General features: G+C 42.1%; 3 protein-coding genes across 4 annotated transcripts; 2 read left to right on the top strand and 1 right to left on the bottom strand.

The window, feature by feature from the left end:
- The first annotated feature begins 9,761 nt into the window (after positions 1–9,761).
- Positions 9,762–11,390, top strand: tmem158 (transmembrane protein 158). Its single transcript, XM_071901674.2, has one exon. The coding sequence runs from the start codon at positions 10,103–10,105 to the stop codon at positions 10,799–10,801; it is 699 nt and encodes a 232-aa protein (XP_071757775.1). The 5' UTR covers positions 9,762–10,102; the 3' UTR covers positions 10,802–11,390.
- Positions 11,391–13,723: 2,333 nt separating this feature from the next.
- On the top strand, positions 13,724–23,452 carry cdcp1a (CUB domain containing protein 1a). Of its 2 annotated transcripts, none has more exons than XM_071901617.2 (9): positions 13,724–13,951; positions 15,336–15,545; positions 16,601–16,963; positions 17,138–17,506; positions 18,347–18,544; positions 19,633–19,998; positions 20,733–21,089; positions 21,349–21,436; positions 21,644–23,452. In XM_071901617.2, the coding sequence occupies exons 1-9, from the start codon at positions 13,882–13,884 to the stop codon at positions 22,110–22,112; spliced, it is 2,490 nt and encodes an 829-aa protein (XP_071757718.2). In that variant the 5' UTR covers positions 13,724–13,881; the 3' UTR covers positions 22,113–23,452. The 2 variants fall into 2 exon arrangements, with proteins under 2 accessions (XP_071757718.2, XP_071757717.2); XM_071901616.2 differs by having other exon boundaries at positions 21,641–23,452.
- A 1,583-nt stretch (positions 23,453–25,035) lies between these two features.
- clec3ba (C-type lectin domain family 3, member Ba) lies at positions 25,036–26,775 on the bottom strand. The gene is made up of 3 exons (XM_071901648.2): positions 26,555–26,775; positions 26,284–26,382; positions 25,036–25,884 (listed from the first exon to the last, which is right to left on the bottom strand). The coding sequence occupies exons 1-3, from the start codon at positions 26,649–26,651 to the stop codon at positions 25,484–25,486; spliced, it is 597 nt and encodes a 198-aa protein (XP_071757749.1). The 5' UTR covers positions 26,652–26,775; the 3' UTR covers positions 25,036–25,483.
- Positions 26,776–27,459: the final 684 nt, after the last annotated feature.

Genomic DNA, 27,459 nt, shown 5'->3' with positions numbered 1-27,459 from the left:
TTTGCTTTTCAATCAACTTTATCAACACAGCTTCCTTGACAATAACAAACCACTAGAGTGCGGATTCAAAATATTCAGATTATGTTCATAACCGTGTGTCGGGAAAACTTCTTTGGTGCCCTCCTGTTGTTTTCGATAGTTTCGTTATTTTTACTCATTTTTTTCTAAGTGTTTTTTTTTTTTAATTAACAGTTGACTGTGTATCGAGCGAGCTCTTTGTGTGTGTGTGTGTGTGTGTGGGTGTGTGTGTGTGTGCGTGTGTGTGCGTGTGTGTGTGTGTGTAAAATGCAATATTAACAGAAGGATATGTCATGAACTGATGACTGACACAGTTTACATTAATTTTATTAACATTTGTCCCTTCACATGCAAATCAGTCCTAAAATCTGATTCCCTCCCACCTTCAACCCCCTTTTACATAACTTCAATTTAGGTTTTGGCATTTTCCATTAGGCCTATACTATGCTGTTGTAGCCTATTCTGAATTTTGACTGTTATGTTGCTTATGTTTCTTATTGTCTGATTATGTTTTCAACTTTTGTCTTCCATGATGTCCTGTGGCAACTCATGTAAACATCTAGGCCGACTGCACTAGTCAGCAGTAACCACAACTGTCTGTCCTGCTAATACACACTGTCCGTGCCTCTGCATAAATCTGTAAATCTCTTACATTTTCTCATTTCATTCATTGGCATTGCTGCATGCATGATTTCAGTGTTAGATGGCTCTGCTTGTTACCTTAGCAACCCTTTTATCTCCTCACCAGGTTGTTCTCAGCTTAAGGGTTTGTACTGACAATCAAATATCACCGAGTGAGTGAGTGTGTGTGTGTGTGTGTGTGTGTGTGTGTGTGTGTGTGTGTGTGTGTGTGCGTGCGTGTGTGTGTGTGTGAGAGAGAGAGAGAGAGAGGGTATTATTAATTTTTCATAAAAATCTAATCTGAGTTTTTTATCTGCAGTGTAATTACTGCCCCCAAACACTGTTCTTGTTATCTAGTGCACATGATTATAGTAGAAACATAAACTGCATAACCAAATTTTACAGACCAAATGACACTGGTTGTCACGACCTTCTGCTTTATTTGCAATGCAAGTTACCATCATGTAAACACATAGTGTGTTTTGTGTTGTAGCTCAAATGATTGTCATGTTGTCTTCCATTGAGGAGCACAGTGGGAAGAAGTGTTTTAAGTTACACTTTATTGCGCAATCTTCTGGGGTCAAATATAGGTCAATTGTTGTTGTTTTTTATTTATTGTGTATTTTTCTATTTCCCTTTACCAAATCAAACCAAACTGAATCAAATCATAGGCCCACATAAGGAGAATGGCCATTAGAACCTGACTGCACTCACTGAATTAATTACACAACATAAACTGACTGCCTACGTGAGTACAAGGATACTTTGGAGGGCTTTCATTGTACAACATTTCTGCAAAGTGCGCAGCTTCTTTGATGCCAAGTGATTGCTGACTGAACTGAGAGAGAGAGAGAGAGAGAGAGAGAGAGAGTGCCTCCACTCACTTGCATCTTCATCACAGTGGAGAGATCCACAGAGGAGGAGGAGGAGGAATAGTGTCTAATCAGAGCTTCTTTTCTATGAGTTTTTTTTTTCTTTTTCCCCTGTAGCTCCCACCTTTGATCTGGCTCGCAGACGGAGGGAGCAGAGGAGGAAAGAGAAAGTCGGAGGAAAGCAGTTAGCAGGGAGAAGCTTCTCCGCCTGACGTCAGCGAGCCGGCCTGCCGTCGTATATCAGAGTTAAATGGGCGCCTCTGCCCAGGGCACAACAGGATGAGGCTGCGAGGAGGAATGAGGGAGGGAAATGGGTTTTTGACACTATTGAGACACTGACTCTCCACATGCGGCCGAGGATCTGTCACCACACAGCAGCCAGAGAGAGAACTGGGAGGGAGGCTCACTGATGAATGAATCTCATGCTCACTTCACTGTGCGTAATGTTTCATGCAGGATTTAAAGTGTTGCTGTTGTAGGAGGGGAGGTCAGAATTAATTTGTAAAAAAAAGACATCAGTAGCTTTTATGCTAAAATGTTTAGCATATTTTAGTCTTTAAAGTGTACACTCTTGAGAAAATTATTAATAAATAATACTGTGTAGGCCTATAAATTAGGTTCCAGATGAATTTGGAAAATATGTTTCTCCAGTTCAACAGCATTTCACTCTAAATGGGTAAAGAAAGGAAGACCACAGCATACCCTCCAGGTTCTATAGACGATCGATTATAAGAAATGTATTGATGATTGATCAGGTTAACCTGAGGTCACTAATCCTGAAGTCAATCCTCATTGAAGTGCTTTCATGTTTGAGGTCAATAAAACCTCTTTGGACCAGAGGTGAAGCAGGGGAGTGTGAGGAATTCTCTGTGGATACAACAGATTGTATCTCTGTTCATTTGAAATCACACGACAGACACAATTGTGGACTTATATATTTCATAGTACATTGTATTATAACATGTATGATAAGTCAGTATTAAAACAAGACTCAGTCTCTTTGTGAAGGAAGACTTAATTTATGTCATTCCATGGAGGAAAAGACTTCTAACTAAAAAAAAAAAAAAAATGAAAATTCAACTAGGACAAATTGGATCTTGGGGGATGAGTAATGAAGTCTAAAAAATCTTTCCTCATTAGATGCTGTGAGATCTGTAGAGCTGCTCAAGGTCAATATTTGAAAAATAATGAATAGGGTCCTCAAACAATATGGCATATAAGGAAAAAATGCTAGGTATCCTACAATATGAGCAGATGGAGGCTTGATGTCCTCGGGGAGGCTGAGTGAGTTTTAATGCTGCAGCTTGTCTCACTCTTCCACTTCTTTTCTATTTTAATCTGATGAATAGCAAAAACCAGCATGACACCACTCATCAATTTAATGGCAAATTCCTTTGATCAGTCTGTAATTTTTTGGAGTTGCACTCTCAACAATTACTTTTGATCAAGTTGCACGGTTTTTGATTGGCACACTCACTTCTCTCTCATTGCCTTTGAATCTCAGGTTCTAGCCGGCCTTCTGCTGTTTTTCAAACTAAAGTAATCACTTCTGAAAGCAACCAATCATCCTCCTTTTCCACCCACATCCGCCTTCCCCACGCTCCCCGCCTCCCGTTCCCACCATGACAAACAACCCATGGTAATCACCCCCTCTCTCCCTGTTTTGGAGGACGATTACATTTCACTAGCGGAGAACCAGATGACAAACGACCACACAGCGTGAGGGAGCAGCGACGTGTCGGGCAGGAGGTGGATGAGGGGAGCAGGGGGGGCTTGCTTGTCTTCACCTGTCCAAGGTGACCTTTCCTGGACGGGTGTGTGATTCACATCCGCGTCTGCTGCAATGAGAAGCGGGCTGGCGGCGGCGCCGGAGAGAAGCAATCTCACACCATCTCAGCTCCCCAGGACCAGCGAGGAGCCGGCAGACGGGGCTCCGCGCGCCTGTGACCATTGTTCAGAGAGCCTGATAAGTGTGATGTTATTTCCAGGGCCTATTTCACATTGACAGCCCCTCTAGGCAGGATGTGGCCTTCACTGATCTGTTCCCATGGAAGACAAAAGGCCTAAGAGAGAAACATGGTGGCGCAGAGGAGACGGGGGGTTTGGAGAGACAGAGCCGGAGTTGTTAAGAGATCTGAAAGAATCTGTAAGAACTGTCTGGCAGCGTAGCTTTTTATCCTGTTCTCTCCAAGAGCGTTTCTCTTTTAAGTAGGCGATTTTCTTTTTTCTTCCATGTGGTGATTTAAGAACTCTGTGTTCCTCCTCATCTAGAACTTCATCATCTTTCTTGAGGTGTTGCATCCAACTATCATCAAAGCATTTTTTCTAAACAGTTACAAAATAAAAAATATCTAAATATATAAATAAAAATATCAAGTGATTGTCTAAAATCACTATAATCCCACAAAAATCACTGAATCATCCAACTAGAAACACAGTTGACATGGAGGAACGTCAATTATTTTTTCACTCAGTCATTTCTCTGTGCTGTGGTGACAGATCTACAAGAGCTTGTTGTGATCAGTGTGATGATGTTTTGCGTTGAAGTGTTGCAGTGTTGTATTGCTTTGACTCATTTGGGCTGGAAAAAAACAAAATGTGTCCCTATCCTGTGAGAAATCGGCTATTCCACAAAACTACACATTTGTCTTCTTTCCATTGGCCTTTTCCTTTGCCTGCTTTCAGAAAGGCTTCTTGGTAATTAATGCTACTAAATAGCACACTACTCTTCAGTCCTATGGGTCCCTCAACAGTCTCCTAGATACTCTCAAGACGGGTGCAGGGAGGCTTGGGTGACAATGTGATGAAGATAAGAGCCAAACTAGTTTTATCTTGTTTATCTAGTGCATCTAGTTTTGTCTTCGTGCATGGACTCTAAAACTGTATTTTTACATAACTGCACCTATGCCCAAAGCACATTTTTTGCTTTTAAAGGTTAACAGTGAGGTGGAGAAGAAAACTTGCTTTTTTTAAACATCTTTATTCACAATTCTCAGCTCTTCTGCATATTCATACATTGTGAATCACCTGGGATATATTCAATTATATCAAAGATAAAGTAACATCTAAGTTATAAATAATATTTTGCTTGATCTCGTCACAATTCGTCCTTATTTGACAGGTGCTGGTCATAACATTTTTCCAGAAAGTTTGGTATACCCAGTTTGAAAACACAGAAAGACACATTTTTGTTTTTGTTTAAACATTAATTGGCAGATATTAGATCTGTCATTGGCACCATCGGACACAATGCCAATTAAACAGGCAGTACTCATAGACCGTATTGTTCCTGCAGAGTGAAAATAAGAGAGAAAGAAACTCTCTGCTGTCTGCTGTTACAATTACAAATTACAATAATACTTTACCTTACAATGGCCTTATTCCAGTGTATTAACATGTGTATTAACCTATGGAAAAGTATTGTAAGTACACAATATTGCTGTGTAGGTACTTGATGAAAATCTCTCTAATATTTAATGTATTTACACAACGGTGTAACAACACAGTTTTAATGAAGCCATTTGAATGGTGTGTTACACTGTTGTAAGTACATTATGTGTTAATATACTGGAATAAGGCTATTGTAAAGTGTTAGCCAATTTACAATCTATCCATTTAACAAGTGTTCTTACCCGGAGCAACTTGCAATAAGTGCAACAGTAAAATAAGCGAACATTCCTCAAGCATCAACAGAGTGAGTATCCATGGATACGAACCCTGGCTCAGGTGAGGGGAACAAACCTGTCTGTATGATACATGCTGTTAGCCTAGTGTCTGAGACTGAGAGTGGCTCCCTGTGGAGTATTTCTGGAACAGGAAGACCCTGAACACATCGCCAGGGGTCGAGGAGGATGGTGGATGTTGTGTTTGTGCATCAGCTCCCTGGAAAGGTACAGTACTTACTCATCGTGTCTACAGTAATAGAACAAAAAACAAATGTAAACATTATCATTATTATTATTGTTATTAACTGTAGGGCCAACTAACAGACTGTACATTTCCTCATCAGCAGACACCCACTCCTCCACTTGTAGTGAAACTGACGTTTTGTTACCGTGGTGATGAGGCATGGCAGTGACTGGTGGTATGACTGGAGACAGACAGGGGATTCACACGGCTCAGAAATAAGAGAGGAGCTTGAACATAGAGGGTATGAAGACACATTTACCCAATCCTCAACTTCTAATTAAGTCAGTTGTCTGTGTGAAGCAGTGGGTCAGACTAATGGTGTCTGCTCCAGCACAGAGTTGATAGAGGCCACTAACAGGTCTTCCTTTTGGTTTCCTGTATAAAGAGCCACATTTTGAGAAAATGAATCTTTTATACATTCTCCTTTGGCACAAGAGACTTTTATCTTTGTCCCATTTGCATTTTTGGCACCGAAGCAATTTACATTTTTATAGCATAATTAATGAACAAGAAAGTCATTTACATTTTTTGCTCTGTTCGCCAGTACATTGTCTGGAGCATATCTGATGTGGAGGGACAAGCATTTGGAAATGTGTGGGAGTGTTTGCGTGCACCAGTGAGATGTCTGAGCGCACGGGAAGAGAGCAAAACAACTATGTGATTGTTTTTAAGAAAAAGACTGAGTACAATACGCTTTCATAATTAAAAGGTGGTGAGAGGAGAAGTGCTTTCAGGTGCAAATTGGGGCCAAAGGCGACCAGTGTCTTTCCCTTCAGCTGGTCCTCACATCAAATACATGGAGGCAGTCCTCCAGAGCAAATTACGCCATTTAAACAGCACAGAGGAAAACAACTGACACAAGTGTCATTCATATCTCCTGGCAAAGATGAAAGAGAATAATTAATCATTATTTTGCCCCCGGTCAATGACCCAATTCTGTCAATCGCTTAATTTATCTCTTTTGATACATGATATATATTGTTAACAAGCAAAATTAATATATTCATACTAAATATATCACCTGTTAATTGAAAATGACCAGGAGCTTACCAAGAGCAAGATGCAAGGTCAGCTATAAGACTGACAAATGGAGATTATTTCCCTTCTCTACAAAGAAGGCTAATTATGTTAGAATAATTATTATAAAAAGTACAGACAAGGTAAATACACATCCTGTGCAAATTTTGCAAACATGGGTGTGTGAGAAAAAAGCAGGAAATGAGTAAAACATTGCTTTTGTTTGACATTCTGCAGATCAAACAACCACACCCATATTGTTTTTTACAGTTTTATGGTCTTATTTTAACTATTTTACTCTTGTGAAGCACTTTGTGACTTTGCTCTGTGAAAGGTGCTATATAAATAAACTTTACTTACTTACTTACATTACAGGCTGAGGAAGAGTTATTAGATACCTTAGATTATGTATAAACAGCATACAACAGCATAGTTAAATGCACATCCTGTGCACATTTTGCAAAGATGTGCGTGAAACAAGCAGGAAATGATTAAAACATAACTCCCGTCTGACACTCTGCCCGGTCTTGACCGGCTGAGGAAGGCGTTCCTGGCCTGTTGGTCATTTTTCTGACATCAGGGGCAATATCGCCCTGAACTCCGAGCCCAGCATGATTTGTGTGAGCACAATCCAATTAGCTCCACGTAAAGCGCAGGACAGAGTGGCTGGCACATTATGGGTACAGCTTGAGATGCCACTTGCCAAAATAGACCAGGTGTGCGGCTACAATGCGTAAACTTTTATTAGAACCACACAAAATTGAGATTAACTGCAGCTGTGTCCCCAGCTGTAATTGTAATCATATTTGCTGTTTGTGAAAGAGTGCTGCGCTCAGAACACAAAGAGGGGAGGGAGGGGAGGTTGATTCTTCTTCAGCATCAAATACAGCAGCAGGCCAATGTCACAGAACAGGTGACACACACTGTGTACAAAACCCCTGCTGCTGGAGCGCCGTGGAGGCACATGTTTATTGATGTGGCTGGCTTCCCCCAAGCGCACAATATGCCTGAGTGAAAACAAGCACCAGCATACAGCAATACATAGTGCAGCGGACAGATGAACAAACAGACCAGGGATTATGGACTGTCTGTTGGGTTTACTTCTCAGAAATGTGTTGGATAGAAGCTAGAAACTGATAAGCAGTGAAAACACGTGCAAAACATAAACTTAAACTGTCAGCTGTCACAGGCTGATCTTGGTTTTATCCAGTACTGTTACAACTGGAGCCAGTGTGTGACTGTGGAGCACGTAGCCTGATTACAAACCCTCAAGAGAAATTCATTTTTGGCATCTGCATCGATACACTCGCTCTTGGCCTCCTAAGTGGAAATTTACAACCCTCTTTAAGTTGTGTAATTACTATAAAGTGGTTAGCATGTGCAAAGATACTATAAAGAGGTACTGGAGGACAATCTGTGGCTCACTGACAAGGAGAAAGATATTCAGCAATCACTTACTTGGATGGATGGGTGGATAAGTGGCTTCAATTGGCAATTATATGACTCTGATATTCAAAATCCACCACACACATATTTAAGTCTTGTGTATGCTGCACTGTAGGCTATATAATTTAAGTGTCTAGTAATAGTAGGCTAAATCTAACACAATCTTTTGTTTACATGTAGCTATTATATAATCATATATACTGAATACAGAATAGTTCATTTTGTGACTCTTTCCTATTGAAAAAAGGGGAAAGAAAATGAATGAAGGTATTATTTTATATTTTATTCCAATAGAAATATTTTTGTAATCTTAAATCTGTCCTCGCAACGTTCTAACCTATTTCTAGGTTCGAAATTATGTTGATAGCACAGAAAACTGTCATTGGGATCTGTAACGTTCATTTGAGCTGTATTGTTGAGTGATAAAGGTTTAGAGGTTTAAACATTTTGGAGGGAAACAGGTTCTGAGCCCCAGTCATGGATTTTCTGGGCATATCAGTTTTAATAATTTTATAAGGTGGAACTTGCTTTGAAATGCATTTTAACTTTTGTGTTTAGCTTTCAATTACTCAATTTGATCTTGAAACCATCCTTTCCATCTCGGTCATTATAGCTTTTATTCTATTTTTCCCAGTAGCCTACTTCACTCTTACATAGGCTAGTGGTTTTGTGCTCACGGGAATATTGCAAAGACACAAAGGCCCTGGCATTTGTTCTTGTAATTTCTGTTTGCTTATTCTGCTGGTGCACTTAGTCGCTCTGGATAAGAGCGTTAGCTAACCGTCAAAACTGTGAATGTAAAAAAATGTCTTGATCAAATGCAACTGACAGACAGGTTAGTGTGGCGCCGCACAGGACGCGCTGCACGCTGCAGCCGGACTGAGTCTTTAATAAAACGCCAGCACCTCTTGTTTGTGCTGGATCCTCTGAGCCACACTCACCTCCCAGCGCGCGCGGAGAGAGGAGCTGCAGCGCACAGCTGGAGACGCTCTGTCCCCGCCAGATAGGTCAAGCTGGAGACAGACAGACCAAGACCGGAAACCAGGCGGTTTTGCCTTCAAAATAAAAGTGTCACTTTTGGGGGAAAATGAAGTAGCTGAGTCAAAGTAGGCCTATAGAGCGGTTCGGTAGTGGTGCAGGTGGTGGTGATGGTGGTGTGTGTGTGTGTGTGTGTGTGTGTGTGTGTGTGTGTGTGCTTGTGTGTGTGTGAGAGAGAGAGAGGGGGTTATCAATTCGACTTTCTTTTACTACAGATTGGACACGGCATTTCCAAGGGTAGGTCTAATTATAATAGAATAGTTATAAAAATTAAAGAATAGTTAAATGTACATCCTGTGCACATTTTTTCAAACGTGTGTGAAACAAGCAGGAAATGATTAAAACACAATTTCTGTTTGACATTGTGCCCAGTCATGACTGGCTGGAAGTGGCCCTGGCCTCTTTTTGTCATTTTTCTGTCATCAGAGGCTACAGTAGGCTACGTCCTGTTGAACTCTGACCTCAGAGAGGTTTGTGTGAGCAGCACAATCCAGTTAGCTCAATGCAACACAGAGGACAGTGGTAGTTCTGTGGGCTGGCACATAGTGGGGGCAGCTTGACATGGCACTTAATCACAAAATAGACCAGGTGTAGAACCAGGCAAAATTAAGATTAACTGCAGCCATGTGCCCAGCTGTGAATTGCAAGCAGAATGGGTCTTTGATAAAATAATAATATACTTTTTCACCTTAGAGGGGGAATATTTTGAAATTTTTGACCGGATGTCCTATGTTTTATTCTGGCTAGCTTGACGGTGATGTCGCTGCGCAGGTGGTTCTTCCCCCACCACCACTCCTCCTGTCTTGATGCTCAGCGCTCACACCTGAACTGACGGAGGGGAGTGAAGCACGGCGACTTGATGAAGGCAGCAGAGCAGCAGGCGTGATGCCCAGCCTGCTGCTCCTGTGAAGCAACAGCAGCGCGCATTTGGAGAACAACTCAGGAGAAAAATATCCGAGGGAGGGGAGGGGGGGGGGGGGGATGCGCGCATATGACAGGCATTGGACGTTTCCATTTATAACAGTCGAGTAGGGGATTGAATCTCTCTAACGGGGCTGCGTTTTTAAGAATCACTGGCGACGGGCATTTCCAAACATTGCACGCCCCGTCCATCGCCCGCCGCGTCCCGCCCGATCCTCCAGTCAGAGCACCATGCGAGCAGGAGAGACGCGCCCTGTGCCATGCTGAACAACTCTCCGACTCTCCTGCTGGCTCTCACCGCGGTGGCCGGACTTCTCCAGCGATGCCACGGCTGGAGCGACGAAGACCTCCTCCTGCCGCCCATCAACTCCTCCAACAGGTTCCTGGCCAACCTGGAGGTGGACGTGCGCTTCTCCAAGAGGTCCGTGGAGGAGAGCGAAGCCTCGTCCGACGCCTCCCTGCAGAGCCTGTCCCAGTGCAACGTCAGCGTCCAGAGGCTCCTGCCCACCTCGCTGGTGGCCCGCTGGGACAGCAGCTTCGGCTTCCAGTGTGATGTGCTCATCTACACCACCAACAACCACGGAAGGGCTTTTTTCTCCGCGTCGTTCAACAGGGCGATCTCGCCGGTGGTCATCGAGCACCTCGGGGTCACCGGGGGTCAGCAGGAGTTGCGGCTGTGCGTCGGCTGCGGTCTGTCCCGGTACCGGAGGTTCGGGCAGGGCCGGGCGAGGGGCCAGCAGAGCGGGGACCAGGTCAGTTTCTGCTGCGTCGATTTCAGCCTCGACGAGCTGAAGGGGGACAAAAGTTGGAGGCTGAACCGAAAGCCCATCGAGTCGACACTTGTGGCTTGTTTCATGACTTTGGTGATCATCGTGTGGAGCGTTGCTGCTCTCATATGGCCGGTCCCGATCATTGCAGGATTTCTGCCCAATGGGATGGAGCAGAGACGACCGAGATAATTAAAAGGGTTTTAATTACCTGGAAATAATCTGGAAACTAGCCTGTGCTGCCTATACTACTAATTGTAGCCATTCAACTGTTTATCTGAATGAAAGAATGTGGAGGTTTGGACGACGTTTTGAACAAAATGGTTTAGTTTTTGGGTGTTAACTGACCCTTAGACTTCCTCATTAGGCCAACCTAGGGTAAAGTATAAAGGGTTAAGTAGCCTACTGTACTCTGTAATTGGGCCAGTCGCCTATTTCTTAACGGTAGGACAACTCCAGTGTGTTTTTGTATATCCATGTAGGCCTTCCTATAGATTAGGTCAGCGTAAACTGTGCAAACTTTTTTCTTAAAACGGTGTTTGTATAGTTTTTAATCTTTATAGAAATCTTTGCCTTATCCCAATGTGTAGGACTTTTACACAGAAAAGACTTTAAAGTGTGCCGTCAGCTATATAACCCAGTATGTAGTCACGTTCAGAGTAAATGTAATAGTTTTTTCAATATATTCTCAGAAATAGATGTTGTTTATGATTGACATAGAGACGATTTCAATATTTATATTGTTAGATTTATAACGTCAAGTTCAATAGAAGTGCTCATTTGTATTTATGTTACACCGGCTAAAATGACAATAAAATTGTTTATAGGCTATCTAATAGATTTTCTCTGACCTGGTCTCTAAAGCTCTAGTAGCCAAGTCATTTTACTTCAGAGTATATTCGTAATTCAAGTGAATATAGCTTGTGGTCCACAGTTCAAAAGCTTTGAGACAGCTTTGTCAACCAATAGGACAGTTCAAATGATTTGTCCATAATCTACCGAGGTTATTATTGGCTATGTGATATTGTGATATGAATATACTGAGTGCAGGATGCATTTCTGTCACTGTACAGCTAAATTGGGTCATTAGACAACATGAAACTAACTTTTCAGTGAAATGAGAATCCCTGTTGCTTCAATGTTGCCGTGTGTGTGTGGTGTGTGGTGTGGTGTGGTGTGGTGTGGTGTGTGTGTGTGTGTGTGTGTGTGTGTGTGTGTGTGTGTGTGTGTGCGGGGGGTGTTATTAATTAATAATTGGTCCCCACTCGCTATTTTATTATTCCACGGTAGATTACTTCATATGTGGCTGCCCAGCTATGATCCATTGCACCTCCTGACGACCAGTGTAGCAATAATTCAATTATCTCGGTCTAATTAAAGAAAAACTCCATCCATCAACAGTCACGTGCCGTGACAAAGGACAGCCAGCCAGCCAGAAATAAACATTTTTCACTCCGACGAAAGCTTTACACTATAGTATTGATCTTGTGGCCCACAGATGCGTCTAAATCAGTCTGGAGGGAGAGAAGTCACAGTGAATCTACAGGCTGATCTGGTCTCACCGCTCTGCTCACAGTAATTATCTCTGTCATGTCAGGGGCTGAAGTCATCTCTCTCTCTCTCTCTCTCTCTCTCTCTCTCTCTCTCTCTCTCTCTCTCTCTCTCTCTCTCTTTCTCACTGTCTCCCCATCTAAGGGTCAGTCACTGTATAATGCACTAAAGGTTTCGAGGATTAGCCTACATTCAAAATGTTACAAATCATTGATTTCCAGTGGTGGAAAGAGTAGAAATACTTTGCTGATATTTTACTTAAGTAGCCTAGAAGTAAAATTACTGGTGTAAAAATCTAGTGTAGTGAAGTACAAGACTTAAGTAAAAAAAAAAAAAAGAATTACTGACTTACCCAAAAATACCCCAAGTACACAAACAACTACTCAATTACAGTAACGTGAGTACATGTAATTAGTTACTTCCAGCCTTGCTGATTACCAAAACGCAATCATAAACATAGAAATCGGTTGGAATATTCCAACTCAGTGTAATATGGATGTTTCCAGATACACATGGATTACTTGCCTGTGCAATCTGCGTTATGATTCACCATTATTTGAAGTTGTAGGCTATAATTAATAATGTCTCATCTGAGTAATACATTTTTCACTCTTCAAACACGCTACTGTGATTCATTTTTTTTAATTTTTTTTTACTATTTTTTTTATTGGTCTACTGTAGGCTAATCCCCGTTTCTGTGCTTGCAGTGCAGTTTATTTGGCGTGCCCATGCAGGCAGGAGGGGCTTTATCATCCTGACTAATCACCTTCAGCAAACAGTTCAGCCTAAACTGCTGTCCTCCTGCAGAGCTGAGAGACAGTGCTTCACTGTGTGGCTCTTTAATCAAGGTGTGGCTAAAAACGACCTATATTGTGCCAGGATATAGGCTACATTTTCTAATGAACAAATTCAGCCCAAAAATTGACATTTTACCCACAAATCAATGACAGACAATCGATTGTGGAAGATCAAACAGGAGGCTGTTTATGTGCAAATATAGCCTCTGGTTTACAATTAATTTAATTCCTGTTCTGCAAAAAAATCACACTATATAAGCGTAAACAATGAAAAATCACTGCAATATTCCTATATTATTTCGATAGGAACTTACGGTATTCAGTTGTGACTTTATGTTGACCTTATTGTACTTTATGGTATTTTTGTTTTATCTCCTATCACTATAATGTTAATATAATATTCCTATAGTGACTTCTACTGTGTCTGTGGAATTCAGCTGAGTTTATAGTGGCCTTATCATAGTTTATGATACAGTTTTTAATCTATATGATTTTCTTTGGTATATCATTTTTGACAATTATGTGCTGCATGCTATTTTGTTATTACTACCCTTTTTATTTGATGTGTTTATTTTTGCAATTTTGAGATATTTGAATAGTACCACTCTAAAATGTATTGTAGGATTATTAGAGCTGTTATTCGTGAGGGATGTTATAACATATGAATGAACTGTGTATGTCATGTCCTGCCTGTCAAAATGGCCGACTGAGCCACGCCTTTACCTGGAAGAGGTGCTGACACACTCACAGAAACAGGAAGTGTGGAAGCCTTGGCTAACATTCATCATCTCCATGTGAGGACGGAAAAACTGTGGCTCTTGAAGGGGACGGTCCCGGTCACGGACAACGAGCGATAAAAAAATGTGCGCTGCTCTCCACTCATTTCCCTCCGGATCGATGTTGTAGTGTTAACTGTAGCGCAGCATGTCCCTATCAGCAGCCAGAGTCGCTCTACAGATTTTCCTACTTACATTCGCCGTCTTGAATGTATCAGGTAAGTCTCAGCTTCATTAACTGGTGTTGGTGAGTCTGATTTACTGTGAAAGGTTAGTGGTAGGTCTGCTGTTAATGTCATGAATAATATCATAAACAGTTAGGATAAGGATTGTCTTCTGTTTTTGACTGTCACCAGGTTTTTAAATAGTCATAACATCAGGCCTAGTGTTGTGTTTTGCCCTGGGAAACGTTTCAAATGAAAGAAAACTAATGGTAGAACCTAAAGGTCTGGTTTTGAGAAGTGTTTTACATCATCCGAAACACAATGTTTGTTTATGAACATGAAGACATTACTGATGATGGATTGTTGCACTCAGAATGAATTCAGTGAGTGAATTGATTAGTTCTGTCTGAATAGATTCGTTATCTTGACACAGAATCTCAAGACTCACAAACAATTGAGTAACAAGAGCAGGACAAAAGTGGAAGTAGTGTCCTGTGACAGACTGTGAAACATCTTGGAGTCCCAGTCTGGCTCAGGAACAGCAACAGATCAGAGTTTAATGGATGTACATGACTTGACTGAGCAGTTTTGTAGTGTGTGTTCAGCAAAAACCCCAGTGTCAAAGATTCACAGAGAGGGATGATTTCTCTGCTGTGTCGTATTTCATCTGAAAGCTTATGGAGCCATGTGCATTTCAGAGACAGAGGGACACAGAGCCAGAGAGAGATGTGAGACAATAGAGAGTTAACGCAAATTTTCTTAGCGGATTAATCGCTGTGTGAACAGGCCTGTGTTTGTTCAGGAGTCCGTGCTCTGAATGTAGGTCCGGTTAGTCAGAGAGGGAGTGAAGCATAGTCATACCTGACTTTGTCAACAGCAAATTCAAGCACATCTCCAAAGCTTTTTGAGACAAAAACTTACTACACTACTAGTCAAATGTTTGGACACACCACATTTTTCTTTAGTTTTTACTATTTTTCACATTTTAGAATAATAGTAAAGACGTCAAAACTATGAAATAACACAAATGGAATTATACAGTGACCAAAAAAGTGTTAAACAAATCAATCTTATCTTATATTTTAGATTCTTTAAAGTAGCCACCCTTTGCCTTGATGGAAAGGCAAAGGCTTTGGAAAGAAATTCATACATAGGATCAACTTCACTATTTATATTTGTCTAAGAAACACATTTCAAGCATTTAAGCATAAGCCTTTAGATCAAAATGGCTTTAAGAGAATGAAAAACATAATACATTCAATTAGGTGTGTCTAAACTCTTGACTGGTAGTGTATATTGTGATTTTCAATGACATTTATAATTATGACATTATCACCGCTAACTTCACCTTCATTGTGAATTGATGTCACTGTTATTTTTACCTGCATCCTTCCCTTTCCTCTTCATCAGCTTGTCATGCTCCCTATGTGTTATCCAGGGGTCCAGAAGCTGACCGTCACCCCTGACAGTGGCACCATCTTCAACATCAGTAGGGTGAAAGGGTCAACGTGCACCGTGTGCTCCGGGACGGGACGCTCCCAACAATGTTATCCATCTGTACAGCTCACAGACAACGGTGCTGTCTCACTGGAGTTTAAATGCCCCAGACCGCAAGATGTATTCAGTGTGGAAATTGTGCGAAGCATAGGTATGAGTTTCCTCGTCTCTCTGAATGCAAATGAAGGGTGTGGATGTGTGGGTGCTTATATTATAACATGATGAACGTATCTAGTTGGGATGGTGTGTCGCTATATAGAATGGGTGAACAGTGAATTTAAATATCGTCAATATCCAATGAAAATCTCCAAAATGTCTCCAAAATCTCCAAAATGTCTTTTCAGGAACTAAGAAAAACAGCCTTGTTTTCAGCTTGACCAATGGGTTTATAAAGGGTTTTATAAGACTAAGGGTGGTAGAACGTCCTTCACCTGAAGAGAAGCGTGGAACCCTTCAACTGAAGTTAGTTCTGGTCGAGTAATTTGATTGGACAAGAGGCATTCCATGAATGAAATGAAACAGCACTGGGACTTTTTACTGTATGTATCACTCCGCTTCACAGGTGTTCTAATATAACCTTGATTAGGCTGCGTTCACACAGAGCGTTTGTTTGTGTGGAGAAAGCGCTGCCTGGAGCTTCTTGTGAGGAGAAATAAAAAGCGGATCACAGCAGCGTCATCTGACGTTAGCTGAGTAGCTGGCTAGCTCACTAACCAGCTGATTAGCACTTCTAGCAGACAATACAGTGTTGTACAACAAGCAAATGCTTACCAGATATTCCCAATACACGGCCTACACAAAACTCTAACTTAATTTGCACCTAGTAGCGACAGCAAAGAAAGTAAGCTGGGAAGAAAGTAAGCTGAATTAGTCTGTGCAAACCTCAAAGTAGCAGCTAGCCTGCAGTTGGGAAACAGTTTACCTGTTGCTTGGCAACATTGGTAGTGAATTCCTGAGGGAACTGTTTTTGTTGGCGGAGACAAATAACAGATAAAAATCATCTGTTGTCTCAAATTACCATTACTTGATGAATAGTTTATACAAATGTTCTATAAAAGCAATATCACACGAGAGGGAGTGCTGTTGTACTGTGTGATATTGCTTAATTAAAACATGAAAATCACCACTGAGGTTTTCACATGACATCAACGCTACTTTAAAATTTACTCTTGAGCTATGTGTGACGAGTATACTTCCTGTCCTCAGCTTGCACCACAAAGTCCTGCAATGGCGATATCATCCAGACAGAATCTGGCTCCCTTCCTTTGATGGATTTCAACCGCATATTCACCTGGAACCTGAAGGCCTCTGCGCCGCAAGCGTTCCAGATCGAATTCACCAAGACGGGTCTGAGACAGATCAATCCGTCAGAGAGCTGTCCAGACAAACACACCTACAGCCTCCGGGCCCTGCAGGCCTCGGGGGAGGTGGCCATTGGGACATACTGCAGGACGGGTACTATCAGCAGTGCTCAGGTACTGAATCATGGCAGGTTTTCTCTGGACGTTCCAGCTAAGCAGAACCTGCAGAATTCCCGGTTTGATGTGTCCGTTGGAGAGGAAATCAAATGTGAGTTTGTTTAAATGGCGTCATTTTGGCGTCTTCTCATGAATTCTCTCTCATGTGTCTTTCAGACTTTTACCTCTGATGATAAACTAGTGATAAAGTGGAATAGAACGTAGAGATGATTGTAGACAAAAGTCACATCTTCTGAAAGTCCTGTGTACTTGTTTTCTCTCTCAGCCCTTGCCAAAATGAAACTGATTTTACCAGAGGGGACCTCGTCCTCGGAGCTGCTCTCTCCGAACTACCCGGACAGTTTCCCTGATGACGACCTGATGGAGTGGGAGTTTCAGGTTCCGGCCAAACACAACACAGCCGTTCAGTTCTTAAAGCACATGCTGCCCCGTTGTCTAAAGAAGAGGACTGCAATTGAGTACTACAGCAAAGGAAGAGGAGCCTCGGTGCTGAGGCTGACGGACTCCCAGCCCGCCCAGATCATGGGGAACTTCTCCCTGACCCTGAAGAACTGTGAGATGGACAGGAGGCGCGCGGATTCTCCCGGACTCTCCCTAAACTTCAAGGTCTCTGCTGCTAGGACAAGTTCCCCAGGTTTGTATACCATGTGCACTTTGTGGTACAGTTTGGCATCGGTGATATTTTGCTGTTCTCTTTTTACCTCTGCCAAGGAGGTTATGTTTTCACCGCTGTTAGTTTGTTTGTCTGTCTGTCTGTCATCAGGATATCTCAAAAAACATATTAAATTTGGTGGACAGATAGGCCTTGGGGCCAACAAACAATTGATTTGGTTTTGGTAGTGATCCGGATCTGGGATTCCCGCCATTAGATGATTTTTTAGCCACAACTATAAAACTAACGGAGATAGAGACTTGATTCCAAATCTTAAAGTTATGTTTTCAGTGTCAAGAAATCAATCAAACCTAAACCTAAAATTGAAGTGATAGGATTGATGTCTTTGGGTGTAGCAGCAAGTTGGAGAATTGTTCAGCGTTGGTGGAGGTTTACACACTCCAAGGGCCTTCTAGTTTGAAAGGTGAACAATGTTTTGTTAACGTGTTACAGCATGTGTGTAATCCAATATATGGATTATATCAGGTTTTCCACATTGTTTCCCAAGTCACATTACAACAAGGATGTGCAAGTTTGTCAGCCAAGGCTATGATAGGATTTTCCCTCTTTTTTGACTCGGCTTAGGATGAGCCATACTTGGAGTTTGGTGAGTAATGATGAAATGGTCCGTAAAGTGGGCCTCATTTCGTTTATCTGAGCCATCATGTCTTAACGTAGGGGAGCTCTGAGATTGCCACATCATTGAGTCATGAATGCAATGGCACATTACCAAAAACACTTCCTTGAACCAAGGGGAATCATGTGAGAGTGGGAGAGAGAGGGAGAATAAATGCTCATCTGTTTTTGTGATGTTTGATGTAGTGCTGTGTAGCGTGGACCTGAAGAAAGAGAAGGGTCTCTCTCTTTACATTGAGAAGATGAGACCGGGCTCCGACTGTGAGATGAAAATGAACTCCGCCACCCAGGGGAAGATCGCTCTTCCGTCAGACAGCGTTACTCAGCTGTCATTCCAGGACTGCCTGCCTGAAGACGTGCAGGTCATCGGCAGAAGAGTCATAGGTAACTCCTGCTTTCAGTCATATAGCCCCAGGTATTCACCAGGGTATCCACAGGCCCTGAAAATCCTTGAAAGTTTTTGAATTTGAGGAAAATGAAATAAGGCCATGAAAGTTTTTGGACCTTTCCCCATCCTAGGATCAATGCTTCACATCCTGAGGAAAACCTCATGTTGGAGATTTGCACTTATACAGCAGCTTTGTTCAGTTTTAAAATTAATGATTTAATCAGGATTTCTTGACTTGACAAGATCGTCAGTAAAAAGTGGGGCCTCCATGATGTCTAATTTTTTTTTTATTGATTCATTCATATGTGACTTTGGCTGCTATCGTTCCCCTTCCCCATTCCCCCTCTCAGACTTGAAAATGTTGTATATGTGATTGTCCAACTATCAATAGTACAACATTGTTTGGCCTGTTATCTATAAAACATCTATAATACGTCAGTGAGAACATTTACATAGTTAGGCTGGGTTAGTTAACTGGTAAATGTATAACTGTAGTACATAGTCCACGGGAATCGATATCAGAAAAATTTTGAGATCGTCCTCCTAGGTATTACTTATTGACAGAACACGGTGAAGTACAACAATAGTAAAGGCAAAAAAATTAAAAATAATAAGAAAAAAAGAGTATAATAATACAAAGTATTTAATTAAGCATATATACTGTATATATATGTACACATACACATACATATACACGCATGATGTCTAATTTTGATCAATGTCATGTCTTGCCCCAAAACATGCCAATTTTGAGTCTTTGAATTTCACCAAACAAGACCTATTGAACATCCTTGAATTTGATGTCCAAGTGTGTGTGGGAACCCTGATTTATAATGCGGCTCACCAAGTCACTAACCTCATTGTGTGGTTCACCAGTCACGTCTCATCCTAATTTATTATGTGTTTCCATTGACTTAAATATGCCGTAGTCAGCACGAAATGACCATGTTTCATTCATCCCTTTTCACCAATTCATGCTGATTGCTGTAGCTCGTTTGAAATTAGAAATTCAGTCTCACATACTGCACCCCTCAGGTCGTAAATGACCTCTTGTTATGTCTCGTAATCGTTCACATTTATCCAGAATGTCAAAAACTCAAAGACTGCCCGAAGGCCCCCGTCCTGCTGGCTGTGCCTGCGCTGCCCAGCTGCCTCCCCGCCCCCCTGAGCAGCGTGACCTGGACCCTCCGTCCTCCTCCGCACGGCACTGTGGAGTTGCGGTCTCCCACTGGCACCCTCAAGCGGTCCCTACCTGGGCAGCCGTGTAACGACAGCATCATTCTCAAAGTGGCCGAGGGGGACGGCACTGCTTTCGGACACTTTTGTCCTCAGGGAGCCATCCAGAAGGTCCAAATCCACACCAACGTGTCTGTCACTGCCTCCAGTGTGGGGAATAAAGCGCTACGGCCTCAGCCAGTGCTAACTGCCAGTTTGAGGGAAGAGATCAGAGGTAACAAGCAGCTTAAAGCTCCATTTAGTTTTAACATGGGGGTTATTTGGCTCTTGACCACCATGAAAACCAGAATATAAACTACTCACCAAGATCGGATGCAGCTGGACGAGTTTGTAGCGTTCTGATTTTTACTTCCCATTCATTTGAATGAGGCCATGAAAATAGCCTGAAAACTGACATTTAACATGTTCGTGAACAGATTCAACAACAGATCCCCCTACTGTGATTTTCAATGGACTGTGGGTCCAACATTTTAGAACATAATTTCGCCAAATAGCATTTTTATAGATAGAAGAGAACATAGCGGAGGGATACCATTTAGGAGAGATAACTCCTGTGTTGGAGACGGATTTGCTTTTATTTTTAAATGCAAATTTTAGTGTAAACCAAGAATAGAAATGCAAAATGACAACGGACTGCTGTGTTGTCTTAAAAGCGGGATCTGTTGTTGAATCTGTTCACCGACGTGTTAAATGTCAGTTTTCAGGTTATTTTCGTGGCTCATTCAAATGAATTGGAAGTACGCTGCAAACTCGTCCAGCTGCATCCGATCTTGGTGAGTAGTTTATATTCTGGTTTTCATGGCGGTCAAGTGCCAAATAACCCCCATGTTAAAACTTAGTGGAATATTGCTTTAAATTGTTGATGTATTTTGAGTCATGCATCATAAATGAATACATAACTAAGGTTTTACTTAATTTCCGTTTCCCTTCTTTCTAATGCACATTCAGAGAACTACATATTCAGCGTATCTCCAAAGAAAGGCGTTCCTGTCCGTTTGGCTACTCCTGGTTGGCCGGCAGGAATGAAGTCCTATTCCACGGTGTCCTGGATCGTCTTTGTGCCGGACAAGATGGAGGCCCACTTGATGTTCCCCAGCCGAAACCAGCCCAAGTGCAGCAACCGCCACACCAACATCAGGGTGCAGACCCTGGGATCCCAGGAGGAGATGTACAGCCGCAGGGAGGACGAGGGGGCCGACGATGAGATCATCGTCTCCGAGAGCTTCTACCTCAACATGTCCAACTGTATGCCCGAAAGAGGAAACTTCAGCGTGATCACCAAGATCACCTTGCAGAAGAACAAGAGTAAGAGATAACTCACTTGCAGGGTTGCTTGTTCCTTGTCATTTATCCACCATGAACATCTTCTGCCTCTCAGTCTTTCTGTGAACTATGGAATGTTCAGCAATATTTGTTTATTTCAGGGCTTAAAATTGTCCTTTTTCTTGGGGAATGATATATGACATCAAACTTCAAACAGTGACATTACTCAGATTGCAGACTTATTTAGTATAGGACCAAAATGTTTCAATGGAGAATTTTGTCTGTGTGTGTTGTAAACTAGACTTGATGCTGACTATCATCCTGAGTGTGGTCGCTGCTCTGTTGGCCATTTTTCTCATTGTGCTGGGAGTGGTGTGTGTGGTGATCAGGTGAGTGCGTCTGCTTGATATTGTGTTTTTTATCCATGCCCATAAGGATGCCTTTTACCTCATTCAAAACATTTTCACTAAAGTATTGTAGAATAAATGACTAGTGAGAAGAAAGAGAAATCCTGGCATCGGTACCTGGATACATTAGATTACATTATGTTTTACTGAACTTTGTCTTGGTCTCACTCTCACACACCTGTCAAGCAGGAAGAAGAAGAAAAAGCTGAATCATCAGGTGTCCATCTACAATCCCAATGGCACCAGCTTCCTGCCGGGGCACAACGGCTTCCCCAAATCACGTGAAGACAACGAGTCCCATGTCTACGCCTCCATCGAGGACACGCTGGTCTACACACACCTGCTGAGACGGGGGGAGGAGATGGGCGTCTACGGAGAGGTGGACACCTACCGGTCCTTCACGGGGCCGACGGAACCGCACAAACCACCAGTCTCCACGGACGCTGGCGCCGATGACCTGGCAGTTGGCGTTTACCAGCCGTTCGTGCCCCCGTCCCAACAGGCTCCTCCGGTTCCCGACAGGCCTCCGAGCCAAGGCCGATCCATGGTGGACAATGAGGTTTACCACACTGAGGTCCAGAGTGAGGAGGAACACTGTCCGGACGTTACGGGGAGCTCAGCGCTGGGACAGAGGATGGAGCCAGAGGGAGGGGACTGAGGAGAGGGGAAGATTGGATTCAGCCTTCGCCTTCTTCGCTTGACCAGCTTGAACTCTGTAATATCCACTCCCTGGCGTCTATGTGACTATGTGATTACCTGCAGTTCAGATGTACAAAAAGCCTTCTTTTTCTTTTCGGTTTTAGTTTTGCACCAAAGCCAGACACCCAAAAACAAACCTGTTCAAACCTGCCCATAGTTAGTTACCTCATTTGATCTTAGATGAAGACACTTTAGTTTTGATAGCAGTACTTCACTGTCCTCTCTATGCCAAATATTTTATTTAGACTTTATGTTGCTTTTAATTAATGAATGTCTTTCATTTTAGTTATCTTGTATATATGGTGTTACTTTTGTACAGAACATACCATGGATGTCTGTACAAAACGAACACCGTGTGTATATTTCGAATGTGTGTGTTGTTTACATGTCCTTGTCTAAGAAATATTTTCATTTTTATCATTAAACAACCAAATGTGCCTTACAGACACCCACAGTTTATTAAAGACATTGTACATAGCTTAACTTATACTGTTCTGCTCAGCTGCAAATTGGATTATTTTGTATTGAGAGTTGAAGGTGTATATAGTGTTTTGTTAGTAGTAGTATTGGTAATAGTATTAGTATTAATGCTACTGTCCATGCATTTTTACCTGGACAACTTGCTCTTCCAACTCCATGATGGTCTTATTGCTACATTCCCTCATTTCCTTACATGCAGGTGTAATGCAGCTTCTCAGTTGTTTCCAACCAGGGCAGAAAAAAGTTGAGTGCTTTTGTCTTTTGCAATGATATGGAATAAAAATACATGTATACTGTATGTGCAGGCAGTGTGCATGCAAGGAGGAATCGTTACATCTCACAAAGAAATGTCAATATGTTTGTTGGGATGACTGTCTCAATAATTACAGGTAGATAAAAGAGAGGCTGTGTGAGCGCTATATTTTAAAACAGTGTCCTCGCTTAACTCATTCTGTTCGGATCAACAAACTGCTGTAAGAACTCATGGAATAAATGTGTCTTTACCAAGTTACAGTCATGTAAACTAAGACTTTGTGTGACTTTCATGTTTTCACAGTTTGTAGATTTCCTGGATGGGATATTTTCATAAATAGGAAATAATTCCTGTGAGGAACTTAGCTCCATGTCTGTTGAGTTTATCTAAAAGGATGATATCACCATCAGGTCATGTTCTGTACCTTGCATTTAATTACAAAATACAACACTGTCAAATAGTTACTGGATATTAATAATTTCTATATAGAGCATTGATTTCCACATCAGGCCGACCCAGAAGATGCCATACAAAGTCATAGGCCTCCTTTGAGGGAAAAAAAAATCAGATTTCTCAGTCAAACTCATATGATAAAGAAATACACAGAATAAATGGTGCATACTTAGCTAATCTGTTTGTAATTATATCTGTACTGTGGTTTCTGTTAGTCAGAAAGTGGGTGGATTTGTCTGTGAAGCCACACTGGTAGATGTTCTTGCTTCATACAGTTCAGAAAATGAACTGTAGAGGGAGACATACGGCACTGTCAGTTGAAAGTTTAAAGTAAATCCATATTCCTTCCAGAAGAACTAAATGTCCCTTTTGTTTGTTGTTAGTGCAAAAACCTTTTAAATGTTAAGCTGTGTTGGTTAGGAGCCATACAGACAGACACAATATGTTCCATAAAGGCTTAACAGACTGACAGTGTTAAAGGGACTGAGATCAGGGCATTCACTCTCAAACACACCTTTGCAGAAATCAGTAGTCAGTGGAGGCAGTGGGCAGAAGACATGGTGCGAGAGCAGATTTGTCCATTTACCAATGCTCAGGGTCTGATGCAACTATCCCTTGGGCTACTGAACTAGGGCGAGTACCAATGTAGAAACCAGTTTTAGATGTTGGAAAAAAGCATGGGTGAGAGCAGATTATGGTTATTGGGCTTCCCAGCACAGATGTTTTGTCGAATTAGGACCATTACAGGAGGCTCAACATTAAATTCAAAAGAAAAAGTAAAGTAAAGGAAAACCGGAAAGGTTTTAGGGGAGGAGATGTCAACAACCTACAAATCTTGCCCCACTTAGGACTTAATGACAAATCTATATTGCATTTGTGAATGTTTTAAGATTAAATATTTTATGCTAATGAGTCTATATGCATCATATTTGTTTACCTTGGTAAATTATATGTATGTCTCTTGTCCTTTTAGGTTTTACTATAATACATTTCACTTTTTGAGCTTATGCTAAACCAAAACACCATATCCAATAAGTTCCACCGTCTACAGCAATAGTTCAGCTGACCTAACTGACATGAAACCTGCATAAAATACAAAACAGAATGTAATAAAACAAAACAAAAAACTGTCATGGTCTTAGTCTTGCAGGTCCTGGCCTTTCTCTTGGCCTTAATGATTACCATTTCTTTGAATATAAAGTTCTGGAAACACGTCACACATATAAAGTAGCTTAAAATGAATGTCCACCCTCAGAGGAGACAACCAGAGCTATTTTACAGGCCAGAGCAGATAAAAATTATATGAAACACTTGATCCAGGGTTTTTAGGTCTTGTTTTGGAGAGACACATTGGCTGCTGATGAACTGTTAATCCCACTGGCCCTGGGAAATAACTGGGAAAAGGAAAGCAACCCAGAACTTGAAAGTAAAAGGTTGTTTTTTTATTGATCATTATCTTCACTGAACACAGCTGAACAGCTTACAGCCATGTCTTTGTGTATTAAGCTAATGAGTATGTTTTTGATAGCCAAACGTTTTTCCCTTTGATGAACAAAATAGTCATATAAAGGCAAAGGATTTTTTCTCTCAAGAAACTGTTTGACATAAACAAGAAGATGAAGTGATAGAGTTAACTGAGGACACACAGCTCTATGCCATTGAAAAAGCAAATATATGATTGCTATTCAGTAAAAAAAAGTTTTTATTGAACGGATCAGCAGATATTTGGAACATTGTTAGAAAATAAAAAAATATACATATAGGCTACTAAATACAAGCCATCCATTAGTGTTTTCCTCTAAATTGAATAGTAGGCTGGAACACTGCTGATAGCACAAACCTACTGAAACACTTTATCACTTTATCAGAATACATCGGTTTGTATGTAAAATATTACCTACCAATGGTTTTAGCTTATGCAGTCACACGATTCATTCTGTTTTTGACACCTGAATGGCTTGGACAAGAAACAGTGAGCTAAAGGCTAAGAAAAATGCAGCACACACTTCCTCAAGGCCTTGCACATATACCTGATAGCATTCAAATGCTCTGCAAGCAGCATCCACTGTCCATATGAATATTAATCAGCACAGAATGGTGTAAATGTCAGAGATTTAGAAGGAGAGCAAGACAGTTTGTGGCCCCTAGACGATGTTGAACTCGCAGACGGAGGCCTTCACCGCGCGGCAGCTCTCATCAAACCACTTCCCATTGGCTGTGGTGGAGAGGATGGCACAGTTCTGGCCCCGCCCCCCGTCCGGCTGCAGGGTGATCTCCGTCTCCCAGTTCTTGAAGCGCACGGCGGACCCGGACTGGTCGACCCACTGGCCGTCGGTCACCATGTCGTTGATGCCCAGCCAGATGTGCTCCTCGGGGCCGACGCTCTGCCGCACGTAGCTGTAGAGCTGGTCGTTCTCGTCCCCGTTCAGAGGGGTGCTCAGGCTGCCCCCCTTGGCGATGCAGTCGTCACTGGCCGCGTGGTAGGTCTTCTTCACCGGGTCGGCGAGGAAACACTTGCCCAGGATCTTGGTGCCTCTCAAGCAAACTGAAGGGAGGGTGGGGAGAAGTCAGTGCTGTCCTTTCTGCTCTCCATCACTAACTGATGTTCCACCACTTCCATGCTGTTATCCCTGACTAATGAATCACAGCCATGAGGTGAGGTGAAGTCCCCCGCCCCATCCTGACCTTCCCCATCCCACACAGCATACTGTTTGGAGTGTAGTGAAAAATACATTAGTGGAATAGTGATCAGCTGTGGGACTACACATACAAAGGTGTATGTTAAAGATTTCTTGGCGGTTTCTTCTGTTGTGACGCAGTTTTGGGCATCACAACAGAAGAAATTGTGTAACACATACATGATGCAACACATCAGTTGTGCAACACATGCAACAAGTCCACATTTAAAGTGAACTTATGTGTTCATTCTCTGCAGGTACAGTACCTGTTTGTAAGGCTTGCTGCTCTTTCAGCAAATTCAGCTCTAGCACAATGTCATTGATCTGTTTCTTCAGCTCCTCAATTGCAGCATTAGTTGCAGCGTCTGTTAAAGTAAAAAGAAAAAAACCCACCATATTTTCAGAGCCATAACACATTCAGTCTGTTATTGATTAACTTTGATGGCACCTCAGTAGTGTTATTCTGTAGAAGGTATTCAGAGATTTAACAAGTGATGACAGTTTTCTTCTCCAGTGTCAAGTAAACATGCCTCTTACCTTTCTTGCCATTTCTTTTCTTGGAGACGTTCTGCTGGAGTGTGCCGTGTGCCAGCAGGAGAAGGCAAAACATCAAGCTGACCCCTCTAGTATCCATAATGCTCAGAGAACCGCTTTACTGCTGGTAGTAAATCCACAGTATAAACAAGTGTTTTGGTTTAGCAATGGTGCGCCACGAAAGCCCTTTGTAGCTCTGAGGGTTGGCCAGACTCAGACGGCTGTGTTTTTGTTTTACACGGCTGGAGTGGCGGCGCAGAGCTGAATGAGGAAATCTTATCTCAGAGAGAACAAATGTTTTACAGATGTTTAACAGCTGTTTGTTCCTTTGGAAATGCTGATGAGAGATGGATGGCGAACAGGGTTGTGCGATGTTTAACACTGTTCAGACAAGCATGACTTGGGTTCCATATGTTTTCAGGTTACCAGTGAAGTTCAGGAGAGGCACTATATGTCTATGTGTCTATATGCTGCATTTGTTTTTATCTCAAAGGCAGGAATGTTTTGTGTCTTCCCTAAAGTATGACATTACTCAGATTCCCTCTCATAACCCACATGAACTGTATTTGACTAATTCAAACCATTATCATGTATGTGCAACTGTTGGTGCCACTTAGGAGAGAATTACTACAGACAGTTGGCAAATGATTATCCACTTAAGCTCCATTAATTCCACCTGCACACAGTTCATAGTTGTCTGCTGATTGAACGTGAACTGAACCTCTCCTGTGTTCCTGGCCGGTCTTCAGAGCCTGTTGTTGTTGATGGTGACGGCTGTAAACCAGAGGTTGGATGTTTTGGGATTTCTCCCAGAGTCTGCATCTGGTTCTCCTCAGTAAGCTAGAGGAGGCACAGTTGACACGTGGCAGAGTCTTACATAATGACTCAACAGGGTTGTGTGAACGTAG

This window comes from Centroberyx gerrardi, chromosome 12 (assembly GCF_048128805.1).
Source record: "Centroberyx gerrardi isolate f3 chromosome 12, fCenGer3.hap1.cur.20231027, whole genome shotgun sequence".
Classification (NCBI taxonomy): domain Eukaryota; kingdom Metazoa; phylum Chordata; class Actinopteri; order Beryciformes; family Berycidae; genus Centroberyx; species Centroberyx gerrardi.
This window is presented reverse-complemented; position numbering and strand designations above follow the sequence as displayed.